The 12,875-nt window shown below is 37.1% G+C and overlaps 2 protein-coding genes across 2 annotated transcripts; one reads left to right on the top strand and one right to left on the bottom strand.

Annotated features, from left to right (window-relative positions):
* The first annotated feature begins 283 nt into the window (after window positions 1-283).
* tctn1 (tectonic family member 1) lies at window positions 284-6,956 on the top strand. Its single transcript, XM_056253361.1, has 14 exons — window positions 284-670; window positions 761-878; window positions 1,616-1,749; window positions 2,642-2,793; window positions 3,210-3,312; window positions 4,457-4,569; window positions 4,651-4,671; window positions 4,759-4,896; window positions 4,988-5,113; window positions 5,208-5,296; window positions 5,877-6,014; window positions 6,160-6,313; window positions 6,519-6,650; window positions 6,766-6,956. Exons 1-14 carry the CDS (start codon window positions 328-330, stop codon window positions 6,910-6,912), a joined length of 1,908 nt encoding a protein of 635 aa, XP_056109336.1. The 5' UTR covers window positions 284-327; the 3' UTR covers window positions 6,913-6,956.
* Window positions 6,957-7,594: 638 nt separating this feature from the next.
* On the bottom strand, window positions 7,595-11,560 carry hvcn1 (hydrogen voltage-gated channel 1). The gene is made up of 6 exons (XM_056253360.1): window positions 11,453-11,560; window positions 9,534-9,741; window positions 9,327-9,431; window positions 8,970-9,201; window positions 7,940-8,052; window positions 7,595-7,863 (listed from the first exon to the last, which is right to left on the bottom strand). The coding sequence occupies exons 2-6, from the start codon at window positions 9,711-9,713 to the stop codon at window positions 7,807-7,809; spliced, it is 687 nt and encodes a 228-aa protein (XP_056109335.1). The 5' UTR covers window positions 9,714-9,741; window positions 11,453-11,560; the 3' UTR covers window positions 7,595-7,806.
* Between the last annotated feature and the right edge of the window lie 1,315 nt (window positions 11,561-12,875).

Genomic DNA, 12,875 nt, shown 5'->3' with positions numbered 1-12,875 from the left:
TGGTTGCGAAAACAAAAATAAATCACTGGAGATAGAAACTGGTTTATTTTTCTTGTAGCCAAATATTACATAAACTATTCATTTGACAATATCTTGGATATTGCATAATTAATAATCAAAAGAGTATGGCATTTTTGAATAGTTATAACCAGGAAGACAGTTTAACCTATTCATTTATTAAATTATATTTTACTGTTATATATAGATGAGCCACAGAAATTGCTTGGTTTGGATTTTAATGGGATCTGCAGCTTTGCAATCCCACAATGCATTTCACTTCCTAGATACCAGCAGGGATACCAGTGACACAGCGCGCTGTAACCAAGCATGGCGGCGTTGTGCTGTCTTATTATTCTGACATATTTAGAAACCGCGTTCTGTATTGAAGACACGAACACCACAGGAAACATTAATGTTGCACTCAGAGACACAAACGACACGTCTTCCGATCGAGATGAATCGCTTAATTTCACGGAGCTGGGAGGCAGTTCTACTCCGTCTGATGTCTCTCCTGCAACAGCCTGGACGCCCGAATCCGTGACCGCATTACCGGACCAGACCGAGAGCTCGGAGAGGGTCATCCCCAACCCGACGCCCGAGTCCCCGCGAGCCGCCGCGTCAGCACCGCCTCTGCTCCTGTCCGGAGTCCTCCCTGCCCCGCTCACCGACGGTAGGGGTGTGATGCCTGCCTAATCTGACTGAAATCTGACTGACATGAGTGTTTCCTCGTTTCAGCCTAACTCCGTGTGTGTTCCTCCAGTCGTGCAGCTGTGCCCGTGTAACGTGCAGCACGAGCAGTGCGACATCAGCTGCTGCTGTGACCCGGACTGCGCAGAGCAGCTGCCTCTCTTCACTCACTGCTCACCGCACACTGTCAGGTCAACACACTAGTCTGCAACACTACATGACATTATCCCTTTCCATATACATATCCGCTCACTGTTTAGATTACGGTCCAATTCTCACTAACTATTAACTACGACTTTTGCCTCAATACACCTCTAAATAATTACTGCGCTTATTAATAGTTAGTAAGGTAGTTGTTAAATTTATGTATTGGGTAGGATTAAGATAATATGGTAATGCAGAATAAGGCATTAATATGTCCTTTATAAGTACTAATAACAATACCCTAGTAATATGCATGCTAATAAGCAACTAGTTAATAGTGAGAATTGGACCCTAAACTAAAGTGTTACCATCAATTAGGTGAAATAAGAAAAAATTTAAATGATATCTATCTATCTATCTATCTATCTATCTATCTATCTATCTATCTATCTATCTATCTATCTATCTATCTATCTATCTATCTATCTATCTATCTAAATACCAAGTGCCATATTTAAAAATCACTTTTTATGTAAACATATTCTGAGTAGTCATTTATAATCTAACTCATCATTTAATTTCAATGTCCATTGCATTATATGACGATTTGGGATTAATTAGGACTAAATATTTGTGATATTGTAATCAAATATGTATGATGGGACATTTATTACCCTTTCTGACTTGATTTTGTGTTTGTTTTTGTATTTTGGTCCTGACAGTAATTCAATAATTATTTTATGAAAGAATCAATCCTGATCATGAACTTGTATGGTCCTTACAGTAACGAGCCCAGACTGTGCAACCGGGAGTCAGCTGTGTATTCCCTGAGCTCTACACCAGAGGGTTTATCTCGAGTCCAGTCCACTGTCCAGCGACAGCTCAACCCGGATGTCTTCTGCATTCAGACTGCTAACTGTACGGCAATCTGGGAAATCTTTACAATTAATTCCTTATTTAGTTCTTAAAGGGATAGTTCACTTTGAAATTAATTTTTGGTATGTTTTAGCTTACCTCAAGGGCATCCAAGATGTAGGTGTCTTTGTTTCCGCAGTAGTTTCAATTTTGATATTTTTAGGTCAAACCGTTCTTGTCTGTCAGTCATATAATGCAGGTCAATGGTCACCACCTCAAAGTGTTCATACGTAATTCTTGTTTTCTTTTACGACGGTTTAAACATCCCGGATAACCGCAAATTAGTACCATTTTAATTAGCCGTCTTACCTACAATCTCTGTTCTGTGTAAACAATGAGTGACGTACATGCGCGAGAGATCACTTCCAGCGCTTTCCGGCGCTTGCGCAGACCGAAGCGCCCGCGCCCTCAGATCACTTGGACGTGGCTGTGGTTACAAGAGGTAAAAACGATATAAATACTGTTCGTTTTCTCTCACAAACCGCTCGTTTCGTGTCTCAGGCCATCAATGTGTACTTACATTTACGAGTCATTAAATCATGTTTAATTTGGACTTCTCTGTGCATGCTCTTTGAGGTGGTGACCATAGACCTGCATTATATGACTGACAGACAAGAACGGTTTGACATAAAAATATCAAAATTGAAACTACTGCGGAAACAAAGACACCTACATCTTGGATGCCCTTGAGGTAAGCTAAAACATATAAAAAATTAATTTCAAAGTGAACTATCCCTTTAAGCTCTAATACACCTATAGTCTAGCAATAATGGATTTAAAACATTTTAAAGTGGATTTACAGTATATATTGTCATTCAAGACTTCTAAGCTGTGAATGGTTTTAACAAGCAAATGTTTTCAATCAGTTGAAATTTCTCCGTCGGTTCCTTTTAAGATGAAGAAGGCTTGACGTTTGCGACACCGGAAGTTCCCACTGAGGAGAATTTTGACTCCCTTTTTGGCCGATTTTTGGGATTCTTCTTTGGCCGTCTGAGCGTGACCAGTGCACTTCAAAGTCCTGATGTGGGAAATTCATCAGGATACCAGGTAAACTTTTTGAATATTTGTTAATGGGATATTTGTCGTTAGTCCTGTGTGACTTTCTTTCTTCTGTTTCAGTGTGTCATGTCCAGTTGTAATCTAGATGACACTTACATTAGCGTCAGGTTACATGTAGGAAACAGCGCTGGAATAGATTTAATGTGATTATAACCGATCGGTGTCTGCACTGATATACAGTTTCACCCTCTCTGCCAATGTTTTTACTTTTATTAAAAAACATATTGATTTTTAAAATGTCAGGATGGTTGTTTTTCTGCAGAAGTGGAATGCGCAACTTTAAAGGAATCGGATTACTGTGTCCGTTCCCCATTTAACATGACGGCTTGTGTTAATGTTCTCTTGAATTGATCACTCTTGTTACCAATGTTTAAGCAGTCCTCGTGTCTCTGTTCTGCCCTCAGTATGGGGATGTCATTCACACAGTGAATGCGGAGGGGGAGCAGGAGTTGTTCACCTTTCCTGCCGCCGCGGGCACTGCTCACTGCTTAGACGCAAACCCTGCAGGTAGACAGAACAAATATTTTAGAAAATGTTAATGCTGCATCATGTCCATAAAGTTAAAGGAATACTCCACTTTTTTTTTGGAAATAGGCTCATTTTACAACTCCCCCAGAGTTAAACTGTTGAGTTTTATGCAGCGCCTAAAAATAGGCTACCTTCCGTCAACACAACGGAACTATTTTCAGGCGCTGCGTCATATCATCACGCCTGCTGCTCTCATGGTACGGCAGTAAAGTTTCTTGATTATTACGCAGGAATGAGAGTATAGTTCCTAGCCATTTCAGCCTAGAAAATCGCAACTTTACATTTTCCGTCGGTCTTAGTGCACGATGTAACTACAGAAGAGTCAAGTTTTAAATAGGAAAAATATCGAAACTCTTTGGTCTTTTTTTTTTTTAGAAATGCTAATGGTCTTGTCCACTTCAATGATGTATGCTAAGCTATGCTAAAAGTGGTACCGCCAGAACCGGAGATCGGCTGAATGGATTCAAAAACAGTAAAACTCAACAGTTTAACTCTGGGGGAGTTGTAAAATGAGCCTATTTCCAAAAAAAGTGGAGTATCCCTTTAAGCTAAGGGATTCTTTCATCTATTTTAATAGCAACAGCAAGCTGCATGGCTTGAGGTAATATTAGCTATGTTTTCATCCAAAGTTGCGAATTTAACTTCTACATGAAATTGGAATATTGCATAAAACATTTTCGAATAAAGTAGCATTTCCATCCCATGTGTTCAAGAGAATGAAATCGCCACTTCTTGGGAAACATATACAGTTTAGAGTTTCCTTTTTGTTGTGCATCGATGGATTTATTTGGTAAATGTGTTTCCATTGCAGTTTATGCGCATGTATTCTTATTGGATACAGTTTTGGGGATTTCAAAGTTTTCTAATGCACATTATGCACATCTTGCCGTTTCCATCCAACGTATTTTTATGGAATATCCCAAAATTTGCGTAAGACAGGTGGATGGAAACATAGCTATTCATATCTGTAGCAGCAACAGTGTGGTACAGTTCACATGGCAAAGTGTAATATATAGGGTTAGAGGTTTGTACATATATTTGTTCAATGTTGGGGTTGAACCACTTGCACCACACTAGATCTTCTTATCTTTTGCGTAACATAGATTTCCCTGTTATTTTACAGGTTTTCTGAAGGATCAGACAAGCAGGTGTATGAGGAGCTTTGACTTGGCGCGTGATTGTGCAACACTTGAAGCTCTGGCCTTGAGGACTTATATTAATTTCAACATCCGTTCTGTGAGTTCCTTGGTCATCAAGGCTTTATTGACAAGTTTGATGCTACTATGTCACATAACAACCTCTGTTTGTTTTCTCTAGGGAAAAAAACAGGAAGCTCAAGTAAGTGTTTGGAATTTCACATGATGTATTATTTGCATTTAAAGACATCTTCATGTATCTTTACATACGTTTTGTTTGTTACCTGAGGTCATTGGTGTGGAAGTGGCAGCCGTTACCCTGCAGTCTTTGGAGGGCACGCGGACGCCAGTGGACCCAGCTGACAGTGCCGTCTATTTCCCTTTGCTCCTTGAGTCTGGTGACGTCTGCAGCAATGTTGTGCAGCAGGTGTGCACATAATGCACCTATTACTATATCAGAAATCTGAAATGTGTCAGGATTCGTAAACTGTTTAATAAGGTCATGACTATTCTGTCAGGTGAAGTACACTTTCAGGTACAGTGAAGCTGGGGAAATCCTGAATGTGTTGGCGTCGTTTTTGCTGGGAGCCATTAAAAGTGTCACGGTGCCCATTCAACAAGAGTTTCATATTACATTCATGCGGGTACTTAATTTTACCCTTTCAATATTTTCTTGAAACTTCTTGGATCTTATCTTATCAAGAAGGAAGTAATAGTTTTGTGTACATCCTTTGATAGGAGATCTCTAGCACAGCAGGGTTACGTTTCAGTGGCAATCCTGGCTATGTGGTGGGACGGCCCCTTGTGGCCGGAACAAGAACAGCCGAATATCCTTTATTAGAAGAACCTGTTTGGGCAGATGTCATCATGTATTGAACACCACTAATTTAGTCCCTAAAATGTAGCAAAAAAAATTTATTCAACTGTTTAAACTAAGTTTTTAGACAACTAAAACAATTAACACAAACATCATAGCAAATTTAAATGTTTCAATACAGCACCACAAAATGTCCACCACAATGTTTGGGATATTTTAAAAAGTTAAACGCTGACATCACATTTGAATATTAATTTTACTATATTCAGTAAATTAGAGCATTTTAGATCAAGTGTTCTTTCACCATAGTCCACAAGTTAATTTCTTATTTACATTAATAATTTGTATATTGGTGGAATTTCAAACAATCATTATTAATATTGTGTATTAATGTTTCTGAAAATTTGTTGTGTCTATGACATCATGTTAATTCAGTGAAAATGACATTTAAAATTATTATTATTTATTTAGAATTCTTTCAAAAGTGTGCTAGTGTTTATTTTCCATAATAGATTTTAATAAATAAATGCAAAGCCTGTCATGTATCCAAACATCCACCGTTGTGGCACAGTCCTTGACCCCTGTTTTACTGGGATAGTTCAGTCCACTGACCCAAAAGGATCACTCACTGTCCTCCAAAACTCTGGAAATCAGGATTGCTTGCTTGGCTCGTCTCAGCGCTCCCCTGTCATGTTTGGGATTGACATGGTATCAGGCTGCACTCTGAAGTAAGAGGCTATTGTAATAATAATAATAATGATTATTGAATAATAATTGTGTTTTGATGAATTAGACGGGCATTGTCCAACAACCAATTATGTAATATTAATCACCATTACTATTAAATGTGCATTCATGTCCTCCCTTCCTTAGACTGTCTGATGGAGTTAATTGTTCTCTGGTATCTGAAGTCATTTTATGGGCGCTAAAAGGACAGTGCTTCCCGGATCATGTGGCCTCGTTTGGGAATTCCTTGCCTCAGAAACCCTTGGACTGGGTGCCAATACAAAACCAAACGATAACATCGGTAAACAGCATACTTGTCATTTTCTCTGTGTGTGGAGTGGAGAACTCATGCTGATGTTTGGAATTTATTTAAAGAGAAGTGTCTAAGTTAGGGGAAATGTTGACATGTAAACTTGGCTGGCAGTCACCATGATGATGCAAAGCTGATTTGTAAGCACTGTTTATTCTTTTAACGAATGTCTTGCGTCACTTTATGGTTTACTAAGGGCACACAAGCTTGCAGCATACCACTGTCTTACCATCTTGAAGTAAAATGGACCAAGTACGGAACCTTGGTGAACCCCCAGGCTCAGATTGTGAGCGTCATGGAAACAATCATTACTAACACCAGCAGTTTGGTAAGTTAACATCCCAGAACATTTAAGGTGGAGAGACTAAATTGTAAGACTAGTCTAAGCAGTTTATGCAACTGGCCACAGATATAAAGTTAACATTGTAATCTTTTTTGTTTAGAACCTCCTTACCAGTGCCAGTGGTCTTCTGTCTGTCACAAGTTCAGTGCGTTTTATTGATGTGTCTGCATCTGCCAGTCCAGGATTCAAAGTTCCTCCTACAATTGACGCTAAACTGCCCTTTGACTTTTTCTTTCCATTTGTATAATGGAATATTTTTTAATCTCTTTTGGCAACAGCAAGGAAGACCCCTTATTTCTCTGTATATTCTCATTATTTTTTTCTTTTTAGAAATTTTTTGTATATGGTGTATATTGTCAAGTCATGTTGTACAGTATATAATGTGCTGATTCATATAAAAAAAAAAAGAATACTTTCATACCAGTGTACTGATCTGAGACTATATATATATATATATATATATATATATAAAATACATAGGTGTATAATATATATATATATATATATAATTTGTGTCTAAACAGTTCAATTCAAAGATATGCGCACACAGTGAAATGAACATTCATTTTTACAATATTTACTCAAAATTCACTAGAAAATGTGCACTATTCATTGTAAAATCTGTTGTTTAATGCTTGCACTGTTTAGTGAAATACCACTACTGTTAATAAGCCATTTCATGAACCAGGTAGATATGTTGGTCAACATATTTTTTTTTTACAAAACAGTATTTATTGCATAGCTTTCAGTTGCTGAAACACATTGACATTTAGAGAAAAACGTTAAGAGAAAAGTGCAGGTAGGTCATTGATAAAACAACATTATTGGTTATGATATTTTGGAAAATAGTCATTCAGAGAACAAAATCAATCAATCAATCTATTGAGTTTAAATTTCCAGTATATACCTTGTGCAGTTTATAGATTTCCTTTGTTTTTTTATTTGACCTACATGGGTCACTGGCTTTATAAACCATCTGCCCTTATTTGTGCCGCTAAAGATCTGCCAGGGGACGGAGATCGAGTGACAATAAACATCACTGTAACATGACCTTCTTCACATTTCATGTGGAACGAATAGACATGATTAGTCTTAAGCTCATTCTCATGTTGTGATGCGTTTAATGAATAACCCCGGTGCTTCAAAACTCAATGCTGTGCTGTTTTAAGAGCACACGGAGCCTGGCGTTTTCTTCGTCCTGTTGAAAGATTAAATTAATTAATTTAATAATTAATACAATTAATTATTACTAATGTTAAAGAAGAGCTACTCACCATTTTTGTGTTCCGCTCTTGAAGTTCGTTGACTTGATGAACAAGGTTTCCATTGATCTCCTTTAGTTTCTGAACTTTGTGATGGGCACGGTTTTTCACCGACAGCAAGATACCTATATGAGAGCAAACAAGAAAAGACATAAAGAAATGTGAGATACTAGAGTGCAACAGTGGATTCCAGAAGTATAACAACCTATACATTTTGTCTGTAGAGATTTTTTTTAGTGATAATGTACATAAACATATAATCAATTACTTAAATGGCCCAAGTACGGAACCTTGGTGAACCCCAAGGCTCATAATGTGAGCATCATGGAAACAATAATCACTGATACCAGCGGTTTGGTAAGTTAATCATACCGAAACATTTTTTATGACTTTCAAATGTTTTCAAAAGTTTTATATATTTATTTTATTAATTAATTAAATGCCAATCATTTTATATTTTACTGATGTTTTTGACTTGATTACACATTTGCAACAATAGGCTTTATGTCGAGCGTCAGGTGACCAAGCCGGAAAACATCACATCGCTTCCGATTCAGGTCTTTTGTATGTGCTTCATGACATTTTTTGCGGTTTTACTCAAGATAACTTAAAAGGAGCAAGCAAAAATGAGCATAACCAATGTCCCTCGCATGTGCAGATTGATATTTAAAAGTTTTTTAATTTGTCTTCTTCACACTAACGTTTAGATATTTAAATAGCATAAAACACCAATAACAAAGTGAACTTAGTAGGTTACCTGATTACCTTAAAAATCCATAGATATCGTAGTTAGTTCTTACGGCCGTTAACACTTTCTATGACAAGCGGATGCAATGAGACCCGTTTTCCGGTTTGGTCACTTGACGCTCGGCATAAAGCCTATTATGAGGATGAAAAATTAATTTCCTCTTTAAAGAATTAAAGTACACAGTCTTAATCCCTAAAATTAAAATGAATGGGAAAAACACATCCAGATCCAGGGTACCTGAAAAGTGAGTGATTATTGTTGCACTCTATTGCTGGGTAAAAATCATTCCCGTACCATTAATGATCCTGGCCACTCTCCACAGCCTGAGCAAGATCAGAAGCCCCATGGCATCAAATGCATCTTCCTTCGTGATATATACAATATCCAGGATAAAGGATACCACCACCACAATCCCATCAAACACCTCAAACTTATGGTGGAGGAATTCTAGGCGATAGGCAAAGATTTTCCCACACAGTTCCACCATGAAGAATGTGAGAAGGGCGAGGCTGAGATAGTGGAATACCTGGAATGATGATACCAACAAATTGGATAGTGGAACAGAATAATTGCTGACATCTCATGTTTCTGTTGGCACACATGACACAAACCATCCACATTTTGTGCTGACTGCTTCTGAAGTGCACTCACCTGCGGGGCGATTCTGTGATGATCTGCTTGAATTATAGACAGGTCAATAAGCAACTCGCATAGAACGAAAATGGCATCCAAGACGACCAAGCACACAACAACAATCTAATCAACAAAATAACAGTCCAAAGTTAGTTCATTGATGTAAACAAAATGTTATATATTCATATAAATATTCATATACATATCAAGAGTGTGATCATTTACCTGAAACCTCTCTGTTTTGTAGAGGCGGCGTAGGGAGTCCCTGAAGCTGACCGGCTCCAAGTGTTGCCCTGTGGCGAGCTCGATGTCTTCACTGGCATCGTGTGGTTCCTCGTCATGCCACTGTCCGGCGGTGCTTTGCTCATCGCCCACCGCTGTGAAATGCTTCAGATAACGGGACATTTTCCTCAGGGGTCACATGAGTTGAATGCTAAACAAACGGAACAGCACCTTGCACATCAGAATGACTGAATCAGATTTATATATTTAGTATGCAGATTTGAGACTGTTTTAAATTGTAAAGAAATTTCATTGTGAAGATGGTTTGAACCAAATGTAGGTGAGACCAAGGCAAGTTGTCACACTTTTACTCAAGTAATTATTATGTTAAAGTCAGTTGTAGGCACAATCTTGTAAAAAAAAAAACCCATAAATAAATACACTGTAAAAAGTGATCAGCTTAAAAAAGTGAGGAAACGTTGCATTAAAATGATTTGAAACAGCTGCTGATGGAACAACAACGGCAGCCGGAAGTGAACGGTTAACTGCCGTAGCTAAAGTGCGCATAAATCACTGCGCAACAGTAAAGAGGACGGCGTAGGGGATAATTTAATCATCAGACAAAATACAAAAAAGAAAGTGATTTTAAAAAGTAAGAGAAGGGTTGTTTTTGGCATTTAATGATATACAGAAACGATTACAATGCCACATAACCTATGACATTAACTTTCTTAATCTGTCACGTAGTAACGACTACGGCTAAAACAGCTGTTCTCCCCGCAGTAGAACGTCGCGAAGTAGCAGTTAATGTCGCGCATGCGCAATAGAACGAGAGGCTGTTGCTTAAAGTCCCTAGTAAATAGCCTACACTTCATGCGTAATAAAAAAAAAATAAAAAAATAGGTTATCTGGAATTGTCAAGTTCACATAAAAAAATAAAATAAAATAAAAAATCTTCAATTACGCATGAAGTTTATTAGGCTACTTAATCATTTTAAAGCAACTCATGTCCTCACTTTTTATAAGTTAAGTCACCTGATCACTTGTATAAAGTGTTTCTACATAATTCCATAACATCCACACAAAAAAAAAAACTGATTCCTAGCAGAGCTAATTGTTGTCATATACATTCCAGGCGCAATTTTAAGCAACATTTAAACAGTTTTAAATATAAAGCAATGAATGACATAGCAAATTGTGAACGGTAACATGCAGAAAAAGCTAATAGGCCTATAATCAATCATACATTTTAGATTTTAGTTTCATTGTTGCCCTCTAGCAATTACATACAATTATTTTTCCTGAAATAAGTGTGGATGACTGAATTAAAAAAAAATTAGGAGGCAAACACACGTATGTTTATCAGATCTAAACTAGCGTATATTCTATGCATAAATAAATAACTGCAGTTCGATATGTTATCGCCACTTTAAATGGCGTTTCAGTATTCAAATCTTAGGTTTGAAGAAAAGTTTTGCATGCCTCATCTACAGAAATCTTCAACAGATGTCTTATTATTTAAATAGACCATGCAAAACAATTTATAACAAAAGTGTAGCATTTCTGACTAAAGTAAAACGGCAGTTTCTGTCTATTAAGCGTAACTTACCGAGGCGACATGCATCAAAAAACTCACTTTTCAACATCCGTGACTTGAACTTAACTCGTGATTTCCTGTGACATTTGAACATTTAAAGTCAAAGAATTTTACAAGTGCACTGTTTACTAGTGACGACAATTAAATCTAAGTCAATGGCAAGACTTAAATCTGGTCATTTTAATTTGTGATTTCTCTTGAATACGACAGTGTCATTTAAAATGTTTCAGATTATTCAGTCAGTCAAGCTATTTAATTCGGGCACAGTTCAAAAAGAGAAAAAAAGTTACAATGCAAAAAAAATATTATAATAATAAATATTTACCAGTTTTGTTGCAGGGACGATGTTGCTAACGGCTAACGCAGCATTTTTTCAGGGACAACAATCCGAATTCTGTGAAAAACTTTGACCCTAAACTCCGCCTCTGCAACATGAACGTGATCCTCTGCACAGGACGCAGTCTAGAGTAGGGGACATTTCCCAAATCCTTGAACATATTATGCCCGGGAGTCCGGGACCCAAGAACTAGTGGCATTGGCTTTATGACGCACTGAAACGATGACATTTAAAATTTAAAACGAATTTGGATGTTTTAAAGGTTAAAAAGTTGAACAGTCAGATAGATAGATAGATAGATAGATAGATAGATAGATAGATAGATAGATAGATAGATAGATAGATAGATAGATAGATAGATAGATAGATAGATAGATAGATAGATAGATAGACAGACAGACAGACAGACAGACAGACAGACAGACAGACAGACAGAACGACAGATAGATAGATATATAGACAGACAGACAGACAGAACGATAGATAGATAGATAGATAGATAGATAGATAGATAGACAGACAGACAGACAGACAGACAGACAGACAGACAGACAGAAAGATAGATAGATAGATACACAGACAGACATACAGAACGATAGATAGATAGATAGATAGATAGATAGATAGATAGATAGATAGATAGATAGATAGATAGATAGATAGATAGATAGATAGACAGACAGAACGATAGATAGATAGATAGATAGATAGATAGATAGATAGATAGATAGATAGATAGATAGATAGATAGATAGACAGACAGAACGATAGATAGATAGATAGATAGATAGATAGATAGATAGACAGACAGACAGACAGAACGATAGATAGATAGATAGATAGATAGATAGATAGATAGATAGATAGATAGATAGATAGATAGATAGATAGATAGATAGACAGACAGACAGAACGATAGATAGATAGATAGATAGATAGATAGATAGATAGATAGATAGATAGATAGATAGATAGATAGATAGATAGAAAGATAGATATGTAGACAGACAGACAGAACGATAGATAGATAGACAGACAGACAGACAGACAGACAGATAGATAGATAGATAGATAGATAGATAGATAGATAGATAGATAGATAGATAGATAGATAGATAGATATGTCCATAAGTGTGAGTTTCATTCAGATAAATTGCGCTGTGCTTCTCTGTTTGCTTGTTACCAAGTTACAGCACTACTGAATGAATGAAGCAACCAGTGTCCCCCTCTGAAAATGCCACAGCTCCCATATCTCACATTTTGTATAGCAAACACACATTAGCCAATTCTGTGGTGACCTTTGAAACCCTTTACAGCCTGTCAACATTTTATTCAGCTTCAGTCAGAGTTCCCTTTCTCAAGAATGTGAAATGCTTTGTGCTGTTGATTTGTACACCCTATTGAGCATTTA

Source organism: Rhinichthys klamathensis, unplaced genomic scaffold, assembly GCF_029890125.1.
Source record: "Rhinichthys klamathensis goyatoka isolate OS25496 unplaced genomic scaffold, OSU_Roscu_1.1 h1tg000104l_1, whole genome shotgun sequence".
In the NCBI taxonomy this organism is placed as follows: domain Eukaryota; kingdom Metazoa; phylum Chordata; class Actinopteri; order Cypriniformes; family Leuciscidae; genus Rhinichthys; species Rhinichthys klamathensis.
This window is presented reverse-complemented; position numbering and strand designations above follow the sequence as displayed.